Source organism: Bos taurus, chromosome 5, assembly GCF_002263795.3.
Source record: "Bos taurus isolate L1 Dominette 01449 registration number 42190680 breed Hereford chromosome 5, ARS-UCD2.0, whole genome shotgun sequence".
NCBI lineage: Eukaryota > Metazoa > Chordata > Mammalia > Artiodactyla > Bovidae > Bos > Bos taurus.
This window is the reverse complement of record NC_037332.1, coordinates 40628944-40651048: the sequence shown is the minus strand read 5'-3', so window position 1 is coordinate 40651048 and position 22105 is coordinate 40628944. Positions and strand designations below refer to the sequence as shown.

The following is a 22105-nucleotide window of genomic DNA, read 5'->3' as shown; positions in this document are numbered from 1 at the left end:
TTCGTTTATTACATATTTGGGCTTGTACAGGATTTACACATGCATTTATCTGGTAATAATTTTGTCTTCACATGTGTGAGGATTAAATCAGTTAAATAATGTTAAAAATGTAGAGTAGTACCTGATAATGTAATATAATAAGTGTGGTTAAAACTTTGACAGTATTACTACATACTTTGTATCTCATATATACATAGTAAATATATATAATAAACATATGATTTCAGACATGGAATCTTACAGATATGAGACTTCAGTAAAAACTCTTGTGAAAGAATGCTCTTTCTTAGTAATGGTTATAAAATCTTATTCATGGAAAGTTAAACTGTTAAAGTAGATGGGGCTGAACAAGAATGGAAAATGGAATTTATTTATTTATTTTTAAATTAATTTATTTTAATTAGAGGCTAATTAATTTACAGTATTTTAGTGGTTTTTGCCATACATCGACATGAATCAGCCATAGGAGTACATGTGTTCCCCATCTTGAACCCCTCTTCCACCCCCCTCTACACCCCATCTCTCAGGGTTGTCCCACTGGACCAGCCCTGAGCACCCTGTCTCATGCATCGAATCTGGACTGGCGATCTATTTCACATATGATAATATACATGTGTCATTGCTATTCTCTCAAATCATCCCACCCTCTCCCTCTCCCACAGAGTCCAAAAGACTGTTCTTTACATTGTGTCTCTTTTGCTGTCTCGCATATAGGGTCATCATTACCATCTTTCTAAATTCCATATATATGCATTAATATATTGTATTGGTGTTTTTCTTTCTGACTTACTTCACTCTGTATAATAGGCTCCAGTTTCATCCACCTCATTAGAACTGATTCAAATGCATTCTTTTTAATAGCTGAGTAATATTCCATTGTGTGTGTGTACCAAAACTTGCTTATCTATTTGTCTGCCGATGAACATCTAGGTTTCTTCCATGTCCTGGCTATTGAAAACAGTGCTGCGATGAACACTGAGGTACATGTGTCTCTTTCAATTTTGGTTCCTCAGTGTGTATGCCCAGCAGTGGGATCGCTGAGTCGTATAGTTCTATTTCCAGTTTTTTAAGGAATCTCCATGCTGTTTTCCATAGTGGCTGTACTAGTTTGCATTCCCACCAACAGTGTAAGAGGGTTTCCTTTTCTCTGTACCCTCTCCAGCATTTTTTGTTTGTAGACTTTTTGATAGTAGCCATTCTGACCAGCGTGAGATGGTACCTCATTGTGGTTTTGATTTGCATTTCTCTGATAATGAGTGATGTTGAGCATCTTTTCATGTATTTGTTAGCCATCTGTATGTCTTCTTTGGAGAAATGTCTGTTTAGTTCTTTGGCCCATTTTTTGATTGGGTTGTTTCTTTTTCTGGAATTGAGCTGCAGGAGCTGCTTGTATATTTTTGAGATTAATTCTTTGTCAGTTGCTTTGCTTGCTGTTATTTTCTCCCATTCTGAAGGCTGTCTTTTCACCTTGCTTATAGTTTCTTTTGTTGTGCAAAAGCTTTTAAGTTTAATTAGGTCCCATTTGTTTATTTTTTGCTTTTATTTCCATTACTCTGGGAGGTGGGTCATAGAGGATCCTGCTGTGATTAATGTCAGAGTGTTTTGCCTATGTTTTCCTCTATGAGTTTTATACTTTCTGGTCTTACATTTAGACCTTTCATCCATTTTGAGTTTATTTTTGTGTATGATATTATAAAGTGTTCTAGTTTCATTCTTTTACAAGTGGTTGACCAGTTTTCCCAGCACCACTTGTTAAAGAGATTGTCTTTTCTCCATTGTATATTCTTGCCTCCTTTGTCAAAGATAAGGTGTCCATAGGTGTGTGGATTTATCTCTGGGCTTCCTATTTTGTTCCATTGATCTATATTTCTGTCTTTGTGCCAGTACCATACTGTCTTGATGACTGTAGCTTTGTAGTATAGTCTGAGGTCAGGCAGGTTGATTCCTCCTGTTCCATTCTTCTTTCTCAAGATTGCTTTGGCTTTTCAAGGTTTTTTGTATTTCAATACAAATTGTGGAATTATTTGTTGTAATTCTCTGAACAAATACCATTGGTAGCTTGATAGGGATTGCATTGAATCTATAGATTGCTTTGGGTAGTATACTCATTTTCAGTATATTGATTCTTCCGATTTATGAACATGGTATATTTCTCCATCTATTTGTGTCATCTTTGATTTCTTTCATCAGTGTTTTATAGTTTTCTATATATAGGTCTTTTGTTTCTTTAGGTAGATTTATTCCTAAGAATTTTATTCTTTTCATTGCAATGGTGAATGGAATTATTTCCTTAATTTCTCTTTGTTTTCTCATTGTTAGTGTATAAGAATGCAAGGGATTTCTGTGTGTTAATTTTATATCCTGCAACTTTACTATATTCATTGATAAGCTCTAGTAATTTTCTGGTGGAGTCTCTAGGGTTTTCTGTGTATAGGATCATGTCATCTGCAAACAGAATTTTACTTCTTCTTTTCCAATCTGGATTCCTTTTATTCCTTTTTCTTCTCTAATTGCTGTGGCTAAAACTTCCAAATCTATGTTGAATAGTAGTGGTGAGAGTGGACACCCTTGTCTTCTTCCTGGCTTTAGGGGAAATGCTTTCAATTTTTCACCATTGAGGATAATATTTGCTGTGGGTTTATCATAAATGGCTTTTATTATGTTGAGGTATGTTCCTTCTATGCCTGCTTTCTGAGGGTTTTTATCATAAATGGATGTTGAATTTTTGTCAAAGGCTTTATCTGCATCTATTGAGATAATCATATGGTTTTATCTTCCAGTTTGTTAATGTGGTGCATCACATTGATTGATTTGCAGATATTAAATAACCCTTGCATCCCTGGGATAAAGCCCACTTGGTCATGCTATATGATCTTTTTAGTATGTTGTTGGATTCTGTTTGCTAGAATTTTCTTAAGGATTTTTGCGTCTATGTTCATCAGTGATATTGGCCTGTAGTTTTCTTTTTTTGTGGCGTCTTTGTCTGGTTTTGGTATTAGGATGATGGTGGCCTCATAGAATAAGTTAGGAAGTTTACCTTCCTCTGCAACTTTCTGGAAGAGTTTGAGTAGAATAGGGGTTAGCTCTTCTCTAAATTTTTGGTAGAAGTCATCTGTGAAGCCGTCTGGTCCTGGGCTTTTGTTTGCTGGAAGATTTCTGATTACAGTTTCAATTTCTGTGCTTGTGATGGGTCTGTTAAGATTTTCTAGTTCTTCCTGGTTCAGTTTTGGAAAGTTTTTTGTTTTTTTTCCTCATGGTTATGTTGCTCTCTGAGAGTCCAAAACTCCCCACAGACCTGCCGGTTAGAGGGTTTCCTGGTGTTTGGAAAATTCGCCTCCTTCACGACTCCCTCACTGGGATGGGTCTCAGTCCCTAACTCTTTTGTCTCTCTTTTTATCTTTTATATTTTGTCCTACCTCCTTTTGAAGAGAGTGGGCTGCCTTTCCGGGTGCCTGGTGTCCTCCACCAGCATTCAGAAGTTGTTTTGTGGAATTTGCTTAGTGTTCAAATGATCTTTCAATGAATTTGTGGGGGAGAAAGTGGTCTCCCCACCCTATTCCTCTGCCATCATTGGACTGCGCCCGGAAAATAGAATTTAAACTTCTCTGAGTCATCTCCTACCAACAAACTGAATATATTTTTCATTTTGCCTTTCCTTGGCTATATATTTATTTGTTTTGTACTGGCTCTTTTGAAATTCATTTTTTTCCACCCACATTGACGTATCCTCACTGTAAATGGGCTGATTCATAATGAAAAGGTCAAAGAAAGTGGCAACTAAAAATACAAAAGCAAGCGTTTTAGACTACCTTTGAATCTAGAGCAAATCATATCTACGGTTCTGAGTAAAAGCAGGTAATTGTTTTAAGAGGCCATTTTCTTTAATTACTACAGCTTTTTTCATATTTAGTATTTTTTAAAGTACAATTTGAACATTAAAAATGTAATTTTAGGAAAAAAAGTTAGTTTGATTGTGCCCCCCCCAAAAAAAGAAAATTGTTTTGCACACCTTTTTCTGTCTGTTTTAAGAATAGTAAATGTTTCATTGAGACATATAAATTAATTTTCTCCACATGGTTTCACATACTCTCTCTATTGATTAATTGCCTTTTCCAGTGAATTCTTTCCTTCCTTGTGGTTCATTTATGTTTATCTCTTAGTCATATATTTTAATATTCTGTCTCTTCTCTCACCTTCATCCATTCTTTTCCCTGTCTGTGGCAGAGCCTTCAGGAAGCTTGGTTTTGTGGCTTTTACACTGGCTATTCTGCTGCCCTTCTGGAATGAATAGGAATAGATCATGGCTGATTCTAGCTCTTCTGTTATGTGATATAATCTTGCTTTTCTTTCTATTAGTTTGAGAAAAAAGAACAATTAAAATCTATTATCCAATGGAATACTGCCTCATTAGGAAACAGGCCCCAAATTCATTTATTTGAAAACTAATGGCCAGGACTTTACATATTTTGACTTACATAAAAGCATTTTTCAGATTTCCCTATTTGTTTACATTTTTAAGCCAAGATACAGGAATAAAGCAACTTTCCCTTAGTCCTAGAAATGAGTTCTAAATTCTGTTATATTAACAATGAACAACAGTATTTTTATAGCTATTTGACAGAAAATGACATTTAAATTTGGTATTGTAGCCATTATACTTCTGTGTATTTAAAATCTCTATGAGATGTTTTTGTATGCATATTTCAATGGAGAAAATTATTGCCATATTGATAATTATGATTTCTTTAAATTTAGGTAGTAATGTTGAAGTCCTCATGAGTGGCAATGTCAGGTGTTATAATATTGTGGTAGAAGCCATGAAAGCATTCCCTATCAGTGAAAAAATTCAAGAAGTAAGTTGCTGCTTGCTCCATAGGCTTACGTTAGGTAAGTTACAACTCTTGGTTAATTTTTTATCACAGTCTATATGATGTAAGTGTATATAGCATACATATGTTGTATGTTGGTGGATAGGTAGCCAATCAACATACCCTGGATGGAAATATTGTAAAGTAGCAAACTGTCATGCCATGCTTAGGTAGAATTTTAAAAGGAGTGGCAAAAATAAATGTGCGCAATATGAGAAGTCTCATCTTATTGTTAATGCTATATTTGAAGTACTATTATGTAAATATTTATTGCATACAAAAGAATAAACATAACATTTAGAAAATGTGAAGTGCAATGCAAAAGAACGCCTCATCAAATTTAAGTATTAGTACGTTACCAGCGCTGGTAAAGATACTCTGGGCTCTGCCCTTCCACCACTTTCTTTACAGAGGTGAGCACTCTCCAGAGTTTTGTGTTAATAAATCTTTTGCTCTAAATTAAATTTTACTGTGTTTATATATCTCTGTAAATAAAATTGTTAATGTTTGCTTGTTATTGCTTAGTAAAAATGGTATCACGCTGAACGTTGTCTTCTGCAAGTTTTTAAAAACTGTGTTTCTGAGACTCATGAATATCTTGCATATAGCTGTATGTATGTGCAGTGTGTGTGCTCAGTCTCAGTTGTGTCTGAGTGTTTGTGACCCCATGAACCATAGCCTGTCAGGCTCCTCTGTCCATGGGATTATCCAGGAAAGAATACTGGAGTGGGTTGCCACTTCCTCCTCCAGGGGATCTTCCTGACCCAGGGATGAAACCTGCATCTCCTCAATTGGCAGGCAGATTCTTTACCATTGACACACCTGGGAAGCATGGCATTGTTGGATGTAGTATTCTATTATGTAGGTATACCACTATTTATCCATTTATACCATTTATCCATTCTCCTATCCATGGACATTGGTTTATTTCTTGTTTTATGTTACTACCATCTGTATTGCCATGAAAATTGTAAAGGAAGGTGAATATCTTTTCAAATATTTCTTTGCTCTTGGTGCTTTCTTTTTTGTGGAATACCTGATTTGCCTTTTTCTGTTTTTCCATAGTATATTCTGTCTTTTTAAAAAAATGATTCATAGTTCTGGCTAATAATATTTTGGTGGTCAGTTACATGTATTGAAAATGTTGAGCTGTCTTTTTATCTTTTTATGGCGGCTTTTGTAACATAATGTATTTTCACCTAAATTGTCTGAAAATAAGATAAGGCCACTGGTATTTGTTTAGAGTCACAAAGTTGGTCAGTGGTAGAGCAGCTGTTGTCAGTGACTTAGAAATAATAGTAGGGAAAAGGGGGTGAGACAGCTGAAGTTTAGATAAGCCAGTAAAAGTAGAAGAGAATATTTTTTGAAATGACTTTTCAAAACTAGAGACTAAGGACTGGGGATTATGTCAGCTTAATGGATGAATGTGGAAGAGGTATGAACATAGAAAGATGCTGATACAGAAGAGTTACACTAATCTGCTTTTTGATTTTGAAACTTTGATTAATATTTAGTATGGGCTTTAGGCTTTTAATGGTATAGGATCTTTTCCAATTCTGGCTGTGTATCTTAGGGATTATCTAATTACACATATAGCTAATTAGAAGTTTCATTCTTATTCCTACAAGGAAATGTGGTAATTGTTAGTGAGTTATAGTAAAAGCATTTAATGACAAGGAGGTTTTTTCCTTATCTTTTAGAAGACAGGAAAATTAAGCTGTTTTGTACACTGAATATTGTAGTGCCATGTATAAAAATATTTAGTTATTTGACTGTGTTGGGTCTTAGTTGTGTCCTGAGGGATTTTCACTGAATCACGAGGCGTTTTTCACTGTGGTGCAAAGACTCTAGTTGGGCACATGGGCTCAGTAGTTGCGGTGCTCCGGTTCAGTTGCTCTGTGGCATATGCGACTGTAGTTCCCTAACCTGGAATCAAACCCTTTCCCACACTGCAAGGCAGATTCTCAACCACTGGACCACCAGGGAAGTCTCCACCTCGTGGTTTTTATATGATGACAAGAGGGGGACTTCCCTGGTGGCTCCATGGTAAAGAATTCACCTGCCAATGCAGTAGACATGGGTTCTATCCCTGGGTTGGAAAGGTCCCCTGGAGAAGGAAATGGCAACCCGCTCCAGTATTATCATGTAGGAAATCCTGTGGACAGGAGTCTGGCGGGCTACTGTCCGTGGGGTCACAAAAGAGTCGGACAAGACTTTGCAAATAAACAACAGCAACAAGACATGAGACAGAATCAAACAACGCAAGTTATATAACAGTTTTTTTTTTGGCCCAGTCATTTCTGTTGTCTAAGCAAGATAGTTGAATGCATGCATGAAATGTTTTTAGTTCTTTATGTAATCATTAAGTGATTTTAATTACAGTAAATATGTTTTAATGTAATTAAGAATAGTTATCACTACTCAAATATGTTGATTTAAATACTGTTACATAATTAAAGGTAATATAAGTCCCATGGATGAGAATTCTGCTAATATGTCACTTAACTTTTAGGTAACTTTTTTAATATCCTGGTATTAAATGAGGTACATGAGTTTGTGGTGAAAGCTGTGCAGCAGTATTCAGAGAATGCAGTATTACAGATCGCAGCTCTCAGCTGCTTAGCACTCCTCAGTAAGTAACTTCACTAACAAGGAAATTCTTTCAGGCGCGTTTGATCCTGAATGTTAACATTATAACAAGAAAGTTTTATATAGAGAAGGAACCCTTAATGCTTTTTCTTTTCCTACTGTGACACATTTTCTCATGGAGGATACTTTCAAGGGAATTAAAGTTGTGATAAGAGGGATGGTATGGGGAGGGAGGAGGGAGGAGGGTTCAGGATGGGGAACACATGTATACCTGTGGCGGATTCATTTTGATATATGGCAAAACCAATACAATATTGTAAAGTTAAAAAATAAAATAAAATTAAATTAAATTAAAAAAAAAGAAACTGAGAAAAAATAAATAAATAAAGTTGTGATAAATATCCCAATTCAGATATCAGTGAATACATCCTTGATTTAGCTTTATTATCAGCAGTTCATTTTCTTAATTAATCTTCCTCTAGTCTATTAGTTTTGTTTGGTACCCTCTCCCTCATCTGACTTATCTACATGGAATAGCAAAATAATAGTGTGTAATATATTAAAGAGGTCTTTTAATTAACCAGTGCTCTGTTGATGTTTGAAAATAATGGTCTTAAGAGTTGGTCACTTGAAAGTATACATAAGTTATATGTTTACATTTTTCCAAAGCTGAGACCATTTTCTTAAATCAAGACTTAGAGGAAAAGAATGAGAATCAGGAGAATGACGATGATGAAGAAGATAAATTGTTTTGGCTGGAAGCCTGTTACAAAGCATTAACTTGGCATAGAAAGAACAAGCATGTGCAGGTTAGACTCTGTCATAAATTTTATAGTCCTTCAAAATTTTTTGTTCAATAGTTTATTTTTTGACAGGTTTCTTTTTTTCCTTCCTGAATCCAGGAGGCTGCCTGTTGGGCCCTGAATAATCTCCTTATGTATCAAAACAGTTTACACGAGAAGATTGGAGATGAAGATGGCCAGTGAGTAGTTTTGATTTTATATGATAGAAAATTTTAGTCATATTTTTAATCAATTCACTGAAATTTTTATTGTTTGAAATATTTTTGATATAGGTATTTATATTAAGTGTTGCCATAAAATACTTGTGAATATATAATATTTTGATGCCCATTGTCTTCAATAGTTAGTAAAACTCTCTTTGTGTGAGAGTTATTATGGAGAGATTTAGAATCAAGAGTCATTCAGTAACTTATGAATCATCAAGAAAGAACCTTTCAGTTTTCTGGCTAATAATTTATAAGTACTAATTATTCTCAACTGACAGAAATTGCAGAGCTGTCTGTGACCTTTTCTATTGTGGTTACTAGCCAGGATGTTGTCAGTATCAGTAATTAGATGTGGTTAGAAGCCTCCTTTAGTGACTCCCCACTTTATGTGGTGGTATTAACCTGTCTTCTCTTGAAAGGGTTATTTGTATAACTGTCAGCTCTTGAGGATGCTTTCTATGGGAGCTCCATTTAAACATCATAAGACCAGACAAAGATGCACATTGCAAACAGGAGTTCTGTATGTCTGATTTGTTTCATGTCCATGAGCAACTGCTTATGTTTGTACTGTTGGCTCTGCATAGCCTCTCAATTTTAAATTTTGAATGCCTTACCTTGGAAATTTGAATAGTATTATTCTGCACCTCAAATTCTGACAGCCTGTTTCCATAGTGACGTGAAGTGAAAATCTCTCAGTCGTGTCCAACTCTTTGTAACCCCCTGGACTATACAGTCTGTGGAATTCTCAAGTCCAGAATACTGGAGTGGGTAGCCTTTCCCTTCTCCAGGGAATCTTCCCAACCCAGGGATTGAACCCAGGTCTCCCACACTGCAGGCAGATTCTTTACCAGCTGAGCCACAAGGGAAGCCCAAGAATACTGGAGTGGGTAGCCTATCCTTTCTCCAGGCATCTTCCCGACCCAGGAATTGAACCAGGGTCTCCTGCATTGCAGGCAGATTCTTTATCAACTGAGCTATCAGGGATGCCCTCATTTCCATAGTGATCAACTGGCAATTAGAAGGCAGTTAATGACAGATTCTATTTATTTAAATGTCTCTAGTTTGAATGGAAACTGTAAATTTTGAAAAATATGTGTTAAACCAGCCTTCTAATATGCTTTGAGCAATCTTTTAAAGAAGTTAAGGTTGGTTCATGCTGCAATTTATAAAAATTTCAATTCATAGATACTAATCCTTTAAAACTCACAGGAGATTGTTAAAATAAATACATCATTAAAACATATTTAAGCTCTAAATTAAAATTTTTCACTCTACTTCTTGATGATTCTTAATTTTTCCTTTCTTGCTTACATCATCTCCTTTTTCTCACTTAATCTTTTTACTCTTAGCACCTATTTATATATTTACTGAGTCTTCTACTTTCTCCTTCTACTGCTTATCTACTTTGAAGAAACAGAAATGCTACTTTATTAGTAGTTAATGTATTTGAATATAATGTAAATAGAACACTGCTCTCCTGTGAGTAGAGGTGGCATAAAACACTGTTTATCTGCCCTTATTGGTTGTTAGATTAGATAACAGTAAGTGAATATTTGAGTTAATTATTAAAGCGATTACTATTAATGTTGTGATTGAATTTGTGCAAGGTTCCCAGCTCACAGGGAAGTGATGCTGTCCATGCTGATGCACTCTTCATCAAAAGAAGTCTTCCAGGCATCTGCAAATGCTTTGTCAACTCTGTTAGAACAAAATGGTAAGAGGTACACCATATTTTTTAGTATACTGAAACATGTTTTGTGGTATTTTTAAAATTATAAAAGTGATAATTGTAAAAACTTCAAATATGTAAATATATATATCTGACATATAGATATATTGACAAATAGGTAAAAAAGAGAAAGAAGAAAATAAGATTTTGATGCTTTTCTTCTGGATTTCTGTGTATGTACTTACACATGACATATACAATACATTTTATGTTTTTTGGAGAAATGGAATGCTATTATAATCTTTTATAACCAAATTTTACATTTCTTTTTTTTATGTTGCTAATATAAATTCCCACATTACCATTTTTGATGGTTGTGTAGTTTCCCAATGCACACCTATGTCCTCATTTATGTTCCAGTTTCTTATGCATGGACTTTTAGCTTGTGTCCAGTGGTCTTGTTTTGAATATTTGTAACAGTAGCCAAATGGTCACTTTTCCACCCCAGTTGTCTTTATACACTGTTCCTGTGTTTTTTTCTTAGGAATGCAGTGGATAGAGAGAGAGTCACCATTATAAAATATTCTAAAATTGTCCATTATAAAAATTAAAAAAAATAGTCCTTTACATGTAAATCTTACAGCTTTCCATTATTTAGGAGAGAAAAATAGCTGTTATACCTTTGGAAGAACTCTTGAGGTTTAGAATTGAGGCTCAGGCTGCTCTTATTAGGGCTCAGCCCTAATAAATAGGAAATACGGCCAGAAAATCTTGGGAGAAAACTAATCATAAAAGCATTAGGACTTGGCAGCTCTTGAAGGATATTCTTGAAGGGAAAAAATACAGAAGAACACTGAAAGCTTGGAAAAAAAGACCAGTGTTAGCATCAGCTTTTAGTAGAGAACCCGAGTAGAGTGAAAAAAGCCTCCTCATGCATGTTTCCGTACACGGTTATTTAAGTCAGATCAAGAGGAAAATCACTTCTTTGTTTTCATTCTTTCTCACTTCATCTCTGATGGCACTGAAAAGGCCATCATAAAAGGCTTGGGCTGGCCAAGCCCTGAGAGATTGATCGGGGTTGCTCTCAAAGGATAATGAGTCAGTGGAAGTGGCAGAAAGGGGAGCTGCTCTTCTTGAATCTCCCTTCCTCTGCTGTGCAGAGGCCTGGGTTGTAGGGCTGTGTGTAGGGGTCTCACTCTTGAAAATGAACACTGGACTTTGCTGCTTTTGTTGAGGCACCTTAGAGAGGAGACAGCCAGAGAAGGCAGTGGCACCCCACTCCAGTGTTCTTGCCTGGAAAATCCCACGGATGTAAGAGCCCGGTAGGCTGCAGTCCCTGGGGTCGAGAGGAGTCGGACATGACTGAGCGACTTCACTTTCACTTTTCACTTTCATGCATTGAAGAAGGAAATAGCAACCCACTCCAGTGTTCTTGCCTGGAGAATCCCAGGGACGGCAGAGTCTGGTGGGCTGCCATCTGTGGGGTCTCAGAGAGTCGGACACGACTGAAGTGACTTAGCAGCAGCGGAGAGTAGACAAACCTTTACCATGTACAAAACACATTGTGCTGGTGCTGTGGTTCTTAACTCCATGGGAACATTTGATATGTCAACAAAACAACCATGATTTTGTGAGATTTAAACTTCTGCTTTTTTTTTTTTTTTTTAAAGAAGGACTATTTTATACAAATAGACACATACATGTAACAGTCATGGAGAGACTAGCCAAAGCTACTACAGTACTCATTTCTGTAATTGGTCACCAGGTGACAGCTGGTGTGTGTATATATATAAAGTTAGTATCTATAGTTTCTGTCTTCATCTCCTCATTCCATGTTTCCCTTGTCCTCAACTGGAACTTGCGTGGCTCCTGGTTCTGGAGTGACCCAAACCTTCACCCATGAAAGATCAAAGTCCTCAGTCATACTGCCTTTTCTGGTTGCTGTGCTTTTTTTTCTTTGTTTTTGTTTTTATTGAAGTATAGGTGATTTGCAATGTTGTGTTAGTTTCAGGTATATAGCACAGTTGGACATACATATGCTGTATGCTATGTCGCATCAGTTGTGTCTGACTCTGTGTGACCTTATGGACTGTAGCCTGCCAGACTCCTCTGTCCATGGGATTCTCTAGGCAAAAATACTGGAGTGGGTTGCCATATCCTCATCCAGGGGATCTTCCTGACCTGGGGATTGAACCCATGTCTCATGAATTCGGCGTTGGCAGGCAGGTTCTTTACCACTACTGACACGTGAAAAGCCTTTTATACATACATATATGCATCAGTTCAGTTAGTTCAATTGCTCAGTCGTGTCTGACTGTTTGCGACCCCATGGAATACAGCATGCCAGGCTTCCCTGTCCATCACCAGCTCCCGGAGTTTATTCAAACTAAGGTCTATTGAGTCAATGATGCCATCCAACCATCTCATCCTCTGTCGTCCCCTTCTCCTCCCACCTTCAATCTTTCCCAGCATCATGGTGTTTTCAAATGAGTCAGTTCTTCACATCAGGTGGCCAAAGTATTGGAGCTTCAGCTTCAATCAGCTTCATCAGTCCTTCCATATTCATGACTGATTTCCTTAAGGATGCTCTGGTTTGATCTCCTTGCAGTCCAGGGGACTCTCAAGAGTCTTCTCCAACACCACAGTTCAAAACATCAATTCTTCTCACCTTTCTTTATAGTCCAACTCTCAAATCCATACATGACTACTGGAAAAACCATAACCTTGACTAGATGGACGTTTATTGGCAAAGTAATGTCTCTGCTTTTTAATATGCTCTCTAGGTTGGTCATATCTTTTCCTCCAAGGAGCAAGCGTCTTTTAATTTTATGGCTGCAGTCACCATCTGCAATGAGTTTGGAGCTCAAAAAAATAAAGTCTCTCACTGTTTCCACTGCTTCCCCATTGATTTGCCATTAAAAATGATGGGACTAGATGCCATGATCTTCGTTTTCTGAGTGTTGAATTTTAAGCCAACTTTTTCGCTCTCCTCTTTCACTTTCATCAAGAGGCTTAGTTCTTCTTGGGTTTCTGCCATAAAGGTGTTGTCATTTGCATATCTGAAGTTATTGATATTTCTCCCAGCAATCTTGATTCCAGCTTGTGCTTCATCCAGCCCAGCGTTTCTCATGATGTATTCTGCATATAAGTTAACTAAGCAGGGTGACAATATACAGCCTTGATGTATTCCTTTTCCTATTTGGAAACAGTCTGTTGTTCCATGTCCAGTTCTAACTGTTGCTTCCTGACCTGCATATAGGTTTCTCAAGAGGCAGGTCAGGTAGTCTGGTATTCCCATCTCTTTAAGAATATTTCACAGATTGTGGTGATCCACACAGTCAAAGGCTTTGGCATAGTCAATAAAGTAGAAATAGATGTTTTTCTGGAACTCTCTTGCTTTTTCGATGATCGAACAGATGTTGGCACTTTGATCTCTGGTTCTTCTGCCTTTTCTAAAACAAGCTTGAATGTTTGGAAGTTCACAGGTCACGTACAGCTGAAGTCTGGCTTGGAGAATTTTGAGCATTATTTTGCTAGCATGTGAGATTAGTGCAATTGGGGATTGGAATGAAAACTGACCTTTTCTAGTCCTGTGGCCACTGCTGAGTTTTCCACATTTGCTGGCATATTGAGTGCAGCACTTTCACAGCATCATCTTTTAGGAATTGAAATAATTTTCCATTATAGTGAGATAGAAATGCAACATATTATACAAATTATTGAGTATAGTTCCCTGTGCTGTATAGAAGGTTCTTGTTGGTTATCTATTTTATATATAGTACTGTGTCGGTTGCTATAATTTTCAGTTCACTTTTACTGTTGCGGATGGAGGTATCAAGAGGCTCCTCAAGATTACTTTAGATCTCAGACAGGCTTCCTGTAGCCACTGTGTAGTAGCAACCTCTCTCTTCTTGGTAAATGGATCAATCGCATCAGCTGTGAGCTTAATCCCTTTTTTTATACTGGTAGTTCAATTCATAAGGAGCCTATAGTGACCAGGTAGACATCACATGCTCTGATTAGCTGGTACCATTGATATGTCCCCGGATGAAAGCTTGTCCTGCTCCATGTGCTTCATGCAAAACAGTGGTATTTTACTTAGAAGATGTACAGTTTTTACTTAAAAAATTTTTTTGTTCTTTTTTCTTCAATTTTCATTGTAGTATAATTGATGTAAAGTGTTGTATGAGGTCATCCCTGGTAGCTCAGAAAGTAAAGCATCTGCCTACAATGCGGGAGACCCTGGTTCAATCCCTGGGTTGGGAAGATACACTGGAGAAGGCAATGGCAACCCACTCGAGTATTCATGCCTGGAAAATCCCATTGACCGAGGAGCCTGGTAGGCTACAGTTCATGGGATCACAAAATAAGTTTAAGCTGTACAGCACAATGATTTGAATTACCTCAGGAAATGATTAGTCCAGTAAGTTTAGTGAAGATCCGTCATATCATATAGATGCAAAGTGAAAGAAAAACAAAAAAATGTTTTACTTGTGATGAGGATTAGGATTTACTCTCTTAACAGTTTTCATATATAACATACAACAGTATAACATATGAAGTATGTTGTACTTTGCAGCCCTAGTTATCTATCTTATAGATGGGAGTTTGTACCTTCTTACCACCTTCATTCAGTACACCCTTCTTTTGGTAACCACAAATATGATCTCTTTTTCTATTAGTCTGTTCTTGAAATATAATTGACCTGTTCAGTTCAGTTCAGTCGCTCAGTCATGTTTGACTCTTTGCGACCTCATGAATCGCAGCACGCCAGGCCTCCCTGTCCATCACCAACTCCCGGAGTTCACTCAGACTCACGTCCATTGAGTCGGTGATGCCATCCAGCCATCTCAACCTCTGTTGTCCCCTCTTCCTCCTGCCCCCAATCCCTCCCAACATCAGACCTGTAGCACCCTATAATTTCTAGGTTCACAATACAGTGCTTTGATATTTCTGTACATTACAAAATGGTCATCATGATAAGTCTAGTTATCATCTATCATCATACAAAAAATAGTACATTATTAAGATTATATTTCCATGCTGCACTTTCATCCCTATGACTTCTTTATGTTGTAATGGGGAGTCTGTACCTCTTAAGTTCTTTCCCCTATTTCACTTATCCCCCACTGTCCTCTGCTCTGGCAGCCACCAGTTTGTTCACTGTACTATGAGCATGTTTCTGTTTTGTTTGTTCAATTCTTTTGCTTTTTAGGTTCCCCATAGGAGTAAAATTATACAGTGTTTTTCTCTGTCTGAATTATTTCACTTAGCATAACTCCCTTTCACCTTAGCATAAGGTCTGTCAGGCAGCAGCAAGTGGCAAGATTTTATTTTTTTTCATGGCTCAGTAATATTCACATCTTCTTTATTTATGCATCTATCAATGAGCATTTAGGTTGCTTATGTATTTTGGTTACTGCGAATAATGCTACAATGAACATATAGGTCTATATACCTTATTTCTTTTTTAAAACAATTTTTATTGAAATATATTTGAGTTATAATGTGTTAGTTTCAGGTATACAGCAAAGTGATTCAATTATACTTACATATATATGTTTTTTATATATATATATATATACACATACACATACACACACATATATATATATATATGTTTTCTTTTTTACGGTCTCTTCCATTATAGGTTATTATACAATATTGAGCATAGTTCCCTGTGCTATATAGTAGGTCCTTGTTGGTTATCTATTTTATATATAGTAGTATGTATATTTTAGACCTCAACTCCTAATTTATCCCTTCCCCACCCTGTGGTAACCATAAGTTTGTTTTCTATGTCTGTGAGTCTGTTTCTGTTTTGAAAATAAGTTCATTTGTTTCACTTTTTTAGATTCCTTACATAAATAATACCGTATTTGTCTTTCTTTGTCTGGCTTACTTCACTTAGTATGACCATATATCTTTTTGAATTAGTGTTTTTGTTTTCTTCGGTAAATATCCAGGAGTGGAATCATTGGATCATACGGTAGTTCTGTTTTTTGAACTGTGTCCATACTATTTTCCATAATGCTTGCACCAATTTGGATTTCTACCAACCGTTCATGAGGATTCCTTTTTCTGTACATCCTTGCCAACATTTGTTATTTGTGCTTTTTTTTGATGACAGCCATTCTGACAATTGGGAGGTGATAAATTTTTATGGATTAGATATGTATTTCCTTGATGATTAGTAATGTTGAATATCTTTTCATGTGTGTGTTGGCCATCCCCAAGTCTTCTTTGAAAAATGTTTATAGGGTCTTCTGCCCACAATTTAACTATGTTGTTTTTCTGATCTTGAATTTTATGAATTCTTTGTATATTTTGAATATGAACCCCTTATTAGATATATCATTTACACATATCTTCTTCCATTCAGTAGGTGGTCATTTCATTTTGTTGATGGTTTCCTTTATTGGGAAAAAGGTTTTTAGTTTGATGTAGTCCAATTTATTCATTTTTACTTTTCATTCCCTTGCCTGAGGAGATAGATTGAAAAAAAAATATTGCTAAGATCATTGTCAAAGAGCACACTGCTTCTTTTATTTTTGGAGTTTTATGATTTCAGGTTTTCATTTAATTCTTTAATCTGTTTTGAGTTTATTTTTGTATATCATGTGAAAATAAATCTAGTTTGATTCTTTTGTATGTAGTTGTGCAGTTTTCCTAACACCATTTATGGAATAAGCTGTCTTCCCCATTGTATATTTTTGCATACTTTGTTGGCGATTAAATGAACATCTAAGTTTTCATTTCTGGGCTCTCTAAACTGTTCCATTGATTTATGTATCTGGTGTTTTTTTTGGCCAGTATTGTATTGATTCCTGTAGCTTTGTAGTATAGTTTGAAATCAGGGTGCATGCTGCCTTCAGTTTTGTTCTTTTTCAAGATTTTGGCTATTTGTGGTATTTTGTGTTTTCATACAAATTTTAGAATGGTTTGTTCTAGTTCTGTGAAAAATGCCATTGATGTTTTGATAGCGATTGCACTGAATCTGTAGATTGCCTAGGATAATTTGGTTGGTTTAGCAGTATTAAATCTTCCAATTCATGAACACAGTATAGCTTTTCATTTGTTTGTGTCATCTTCATTTTCTTTCACCAGTGTCTATAGTTTTTTGAGTATAGGTCTTTTACATCCTTAGTTAGATTTATTCTATCTAATACAGTTGTATATGGAATTGTTGTCTTAATTTCCCTTTCTGACTGTTCATTCTTAGTATACAGAAACATAGCATATTTCTGTATATTAATTTTGCATCTGCAGCTTTACTGAGTTCATTTATTAGTTCTAGTATTTTTGGTGGCATCTTTAGAATTTTCTTTATATATATCGTGTCATCTGCAAACAGTTTCAGTCCCCTCCCGTTTTGATTCCCTGTATTTCTGTCTTTTGTGGCTGGTACTTCTAATACTGTGTTGAATAGAAATGAAGTGAGTGAGCATCCTTGTCTTTTTCCTGACCTTAGAGGAAATGTTTTCAGCTTTCCTGATTGACTATGATATTGGCTATAGGTTTTTCATATAAGGCCTTTATTATGTTGAGATATCCTCCCTCTAAACTCATTTTGTGCAGAGTTTTTATCATAAATTGATATTAAATTTTATCAAAACTTGTTTTTGCCTCTTGGTATTATCATATGCTGTTTTTCTTCTTCAGTTTGTTAGTGTGGTGTTTCACATTGACAGATTTGTAAATATTCAGCCATCTTTGCACCCATGGGATGAATCATGTTGTATGATTCCCTTAATGTATTGTTGAATTTGGTTTGCTAATGTTTTGTTGAGGATTTCTGCATCTATGCTCATCAGTGATATTGGGCTGTAATTTTCTTTTTTCTGTGTGATATCTTTGGTTTTGTGTCAGGGTGATGCTGACCTTGCAGAATGGGTTTGCAAGCATTCCTTTCCCTTCAGTTTTTAGAATAGTTTGAGAAGTAGGGGCATTTACTATTCTTTAAGTGTTTGGTACAATTCATCTATGAAGCTCACTGGTGCTGGACTTTTGTTTGCTGAGAGTTTTTTTTTCTTTTGTTTACTTTTTTTTTTGTTTACTGATTCAGTTTCATTACTGGCAATCAGTCTGTTTGTATTTTCTATTTCTTTCTGCTTCAGTCTTGGGAGATTATATATTTCTAGGAATTTGTCCTTTTCTTCTAGGTTGTCCATTTTATAGTCATGTAATTGTAGTAATCTCTTATGATTCTTTATATTTCTATGGTTTTGATTGTAATTTATTGTTTATTTTTAATTGGTGGATAATTTCTTTATAATTTTGTGCTGGTTTCTGCTGTGCTATAGCATGAGTCAGCTATAAGCATACATATATCCCCTCCCTGAGCCTCCTCTCACCCCCACCATCCCACCCCTCTAGGTTGTCACAGAGCACCAAGCTGAGCTCCCTGTGTTTATAGCAGCTTCCCACTAGGTATCTGTTTTGCACATAGTAATGCATCGGAGAAGGAAATGGCAACCCACTCCAGTATTCTTGCCTGGAGAATCCCAGGGACAGAGGAGCCTAGTGGGCTGTTGTCTACGGGGTCGCACAGAGTTGGACACGACTGAAGCGACTTAGCAGCAGCAGCAGTGTATATATGTCAATGCTACTTTTTCAGTTTGTTCCCTCACCTTCCTCTCCATGTCCACAAATTTGTTCTCTACAGCTCCATCTCTATTCCTGCTCTGCAGATAGGTTCATCAATAATGTTTTTATAGATTCCATATATATGTGATAGTATATATTTGTTTTATTCTTTTCTGACTTACTTCACTCTGTAAAACAGGCTCTAGGTTCATCCACCTCAATACAACTGAGTCAAATTTTGCTACTGTCTCATTTAATGTTTTTTACATCATATTTTGCATCTTTTTGTTTTATCTCTATGTATACTTACGGTAGACATTGATAATTTTACTATTCCTACTAGTTTGTTAAGTGGGTGATCTGCTACTCTCATTTGCTTCTACCAATGATCTTTTCCTTTCATAAATTTTGTTTTCTAGTTGTGGGCTTCTTTTTTTCCACTTAGAGAAGTCTCTCCAACATTTTTTTAATAGCTAGTTTAATGGTGCAGAACTCTTTTTAGGTTTTGCTTGTCTGTAAAAACTCTTATCCCTCCTTCAGATGAATGATAACCTTACTGGATAGACTATTTTTTCCTTTCAGCATTTTGAATGGATCCCACTATTCCCTGGTATTCTGCAAAATTTAATATGGAAAAGTCAGCTGACAGACTTATGGGAATACCTTTGTATATAACTATTGCTTCTTTTTTGCTTTAATATTCTCTCTTAGTCTTCAAGTTTTGTCATTTTAATTACAATGTGTCTTTTTATGGACCTCTCTTTATTGATCTTGTTTGAGACTTTGTACTTCTTGGACCTGGATATCTATTCCTTTCCAAGTTTAGGGAATTTTTCAGCTATTATCACTTCAAATAATTTGTCTACCATTCTCTCTCTCTCTTTTCCTTTTTGGATCTCTATATGAAAATGTTAGTATGCTTGATGTTGTCTGGGAGTTCTCATATTTTAAAATTTCTTTTCCTCTGTTTGTTCAGCTTGTGTGATTTTCATCACACTGTTTTCTAGTTCACTGATCTATTCCTCTATATCATTTAATCTACTGTTGATTTTTGTATATAATTTTAATTTTGGTTTTTGTATCCTGTTTCAACTCTGTTTCATTCTTCTTTATATTTTCTAGCTTTTTGATAAACTCACTATATTCATCATTCTTCTCCTGAGTTTGTTGAGGATCTTTATGATCATTACCTTGAGCTGATGTCAGTAGATTGCTTATCTCCATTTGGCTAATTCTTCTTCTGAGATTTTATCTTGTTCCTTCATTTGGAGCATATTCCTGTGTTGCCTCATTTTGCATAATTCTTTGTTTTTGTTTGTATATTGAGTTAGATTGATTATGTTTCCTAATCTTACAGGAGTGTCCTTATAGTACACTCCTTTCTGGCTAACAGAGCTGTATGATCTAGTGGTGCCCTCTGCATGGTCTGAGTGGGCCACTGAATGTTGTGGTGCTGTGTAGGTGGGGCCCATTTCTGGTGGGTTAGCTGCCGAGACCTCCTTGTGTAGAGGCTGCTGGTCGTTGGTGCTCAAGACAGGGTCGTAGTATGGCTGACTGCACAGACTAGGGGTTTCTGGAACTGGTTCCATCCCACGGGTAAGTGGAGCTGTGTCTTGGCATGGCTGACTTAAGGTCTGGGAGGTCTTGGAGCAGTTAACTGCAGACACAGGGTTTTGGAGCTGGAGTTAACATGCTGCTTGGTAGCGTAAGGTCCCTGGTTAGCTGGCTGTGAGCCTGGGAGTCCCAGGGCAGCTGACTATGGGCCCTGGGGATTTTCAGTTCTGGTGCCTACCTGCTGGTAAGCACAGCTGATGCTTGGATAGATGCAGAACCCAAAAATGGCACTTGCCGGTACCAATGTCCTCGTGGTAAAATATGCTACATCAAATGGCTGTCAGCGGCATCTTCTGGAGTGACTCTCCCAAGGGGGTCCCAGTTGCCTTCTGTCTCCCTGAGAGACTCTCCAAGATAGCAAGTGGGTCTGATCCAGACTCTTCTAAACCTATTGCATGCTAGGTTTCCAAGTGTATGAGACTTTTCATGGGCTCTTTAAGAGTGAAGTCTCTGATTCCTATAGCCCTCTTGCTCTCTCATTGTGCAAGCCCTGCTGGATTTTAAAGCCAAATGTTCTAGGGGCTCAAGCCCAGTACCTCCAGGTTTGAGGGATTAATGAGGTGCTTGGACCCCTTGATTCATAGGGAGAACTTCTGTAAATAACCTCTTTGATTATTCTCTTGTTTATTGGTTGCTTATTTGGTAGTGTGGGTGTTCACTGTATCACATTCCCCATCCTTCCTGTCATCTCATGTAGTTCCTTCTTTATATCTTTACTTGTGGAATATCTTTTCTGCTAGTTTTCAGATAATTTTCATAGATTGTTGCACTGTAAGTAGTTATAATTTTGGTGTGCTCATGGGAGGAAGTGAGTTCAGGGTTTTCCCTGAGAAGAATCTTCTGTGCAATCTTGATCACTCCCTGATCAAGGGTTGATTCTTACTATGGTGCCTCAGGATTGGTTACATTTGAAATTAACCTTGATTTCTTTGTTCAGACTCAATTATCTGGTCTTTCTGACTTCATACTTCTTTGTTCTTGGTTCCCAGCCATGTTAACTTTCCTCGGATCCCTTTGCATAGTCCTTGGAGTTCTGCCTTATGAGAATAGTAAGAACTTAAGCAGCTCATTCACCAGTCTCCATTGAAAGACACTTGGGAACATTGCATAGGAAGGGCTGGATATAGTTTTATAGGGAAATAATTGGTTTGGTGGTCAACAAAACTGGGTTTTGTCATGGTGGTTCCCAGGTCAAGGTTCAAACATCTTGTGTGACATTTTATTCATTTAATTGATTAGTTAATAAAATTAGTATTTATTGAGCCTTAGACACCTGAGCTACATCAGATAAATAGAAATCCCAGGTTCATGAAGCTTTTACTCTAGTGGGAAAGATAAGTAAAAAGGCTAATTGATATATATGATATGTGAACCTTGACTGTATTACAAAGAATGTGAAGCCAAAAAAAAAAAATATGAAGCAAAGAAAAAGTATACATGTTAGTGTTCAGAGGTGATGAAATTGTGACTATGCAGTGAGGAAGCAAGGTAACTGTTGAAGTGAAGGCCTGAAGGAAGTTGCTTTTTGTTATTGGTCTTTTATAACAGATAATTTATTGCTAAAATGGTGTAGAAGAGGTCATGGGTATTGTGTAGAGAGCTGGTAAATGAGATGTAAACTCTATAAACTCTAAAGTGACTCCATGCTGTAATTTTTTATCCAAGGTGTACTGTATGAGGAAATTTCTGTTCTTAATTTTCAAATCTCAAATTGAGTTCATGTCCAAGACAGTGATTGTTAAAGTGTGGTCTCTGGACCAGCAGCATCAT

General features: G+C 36.6%; 1 protein-coding gene across 7 annotated transcripts in view; it reads left to right on the top strand.

Annotated features, from left to right (window-relative positions):
* The window catches only part of LRRK2 (leucine rich repeat kinase 2), a 205786-nt gene that overhangs the window by 15486 nt on the left and 168195 nt on the right, over positions 1 to 22105 (top strand). For 4 of the 7 annotated variants that reach the window (XM_024991931.2, XM_010805062.4, XM_059886557.1 and 1 more), the window contains 5 exons: positions 4756 to 4887; positions 7381 to 7500; positions 8127 to 8266; positions 8360 to 8439; positions 10074 to 10180. In XM_024991931.2, coding sequence (XP_024847699.1) covers positions 4756 to 4887; positions 7381 to 7500; positions 8127 to 8266; positions 8360 to 8439; positions 10074 to 10180 — 579 coding nt within the window. Of the gene's footprint in view, positions 1 to 4755; positions 4888 to 7380; positions 7501 to 8126; positions 8267 to 8332; positions 8440 to 10073; positions 10181 to 22105 lie in introns of those variants that run through there. The other 3 variants (NM_001206086.3, XM_059886559.1, XM_059886558.1) reach the window with 3 other exon arrangements.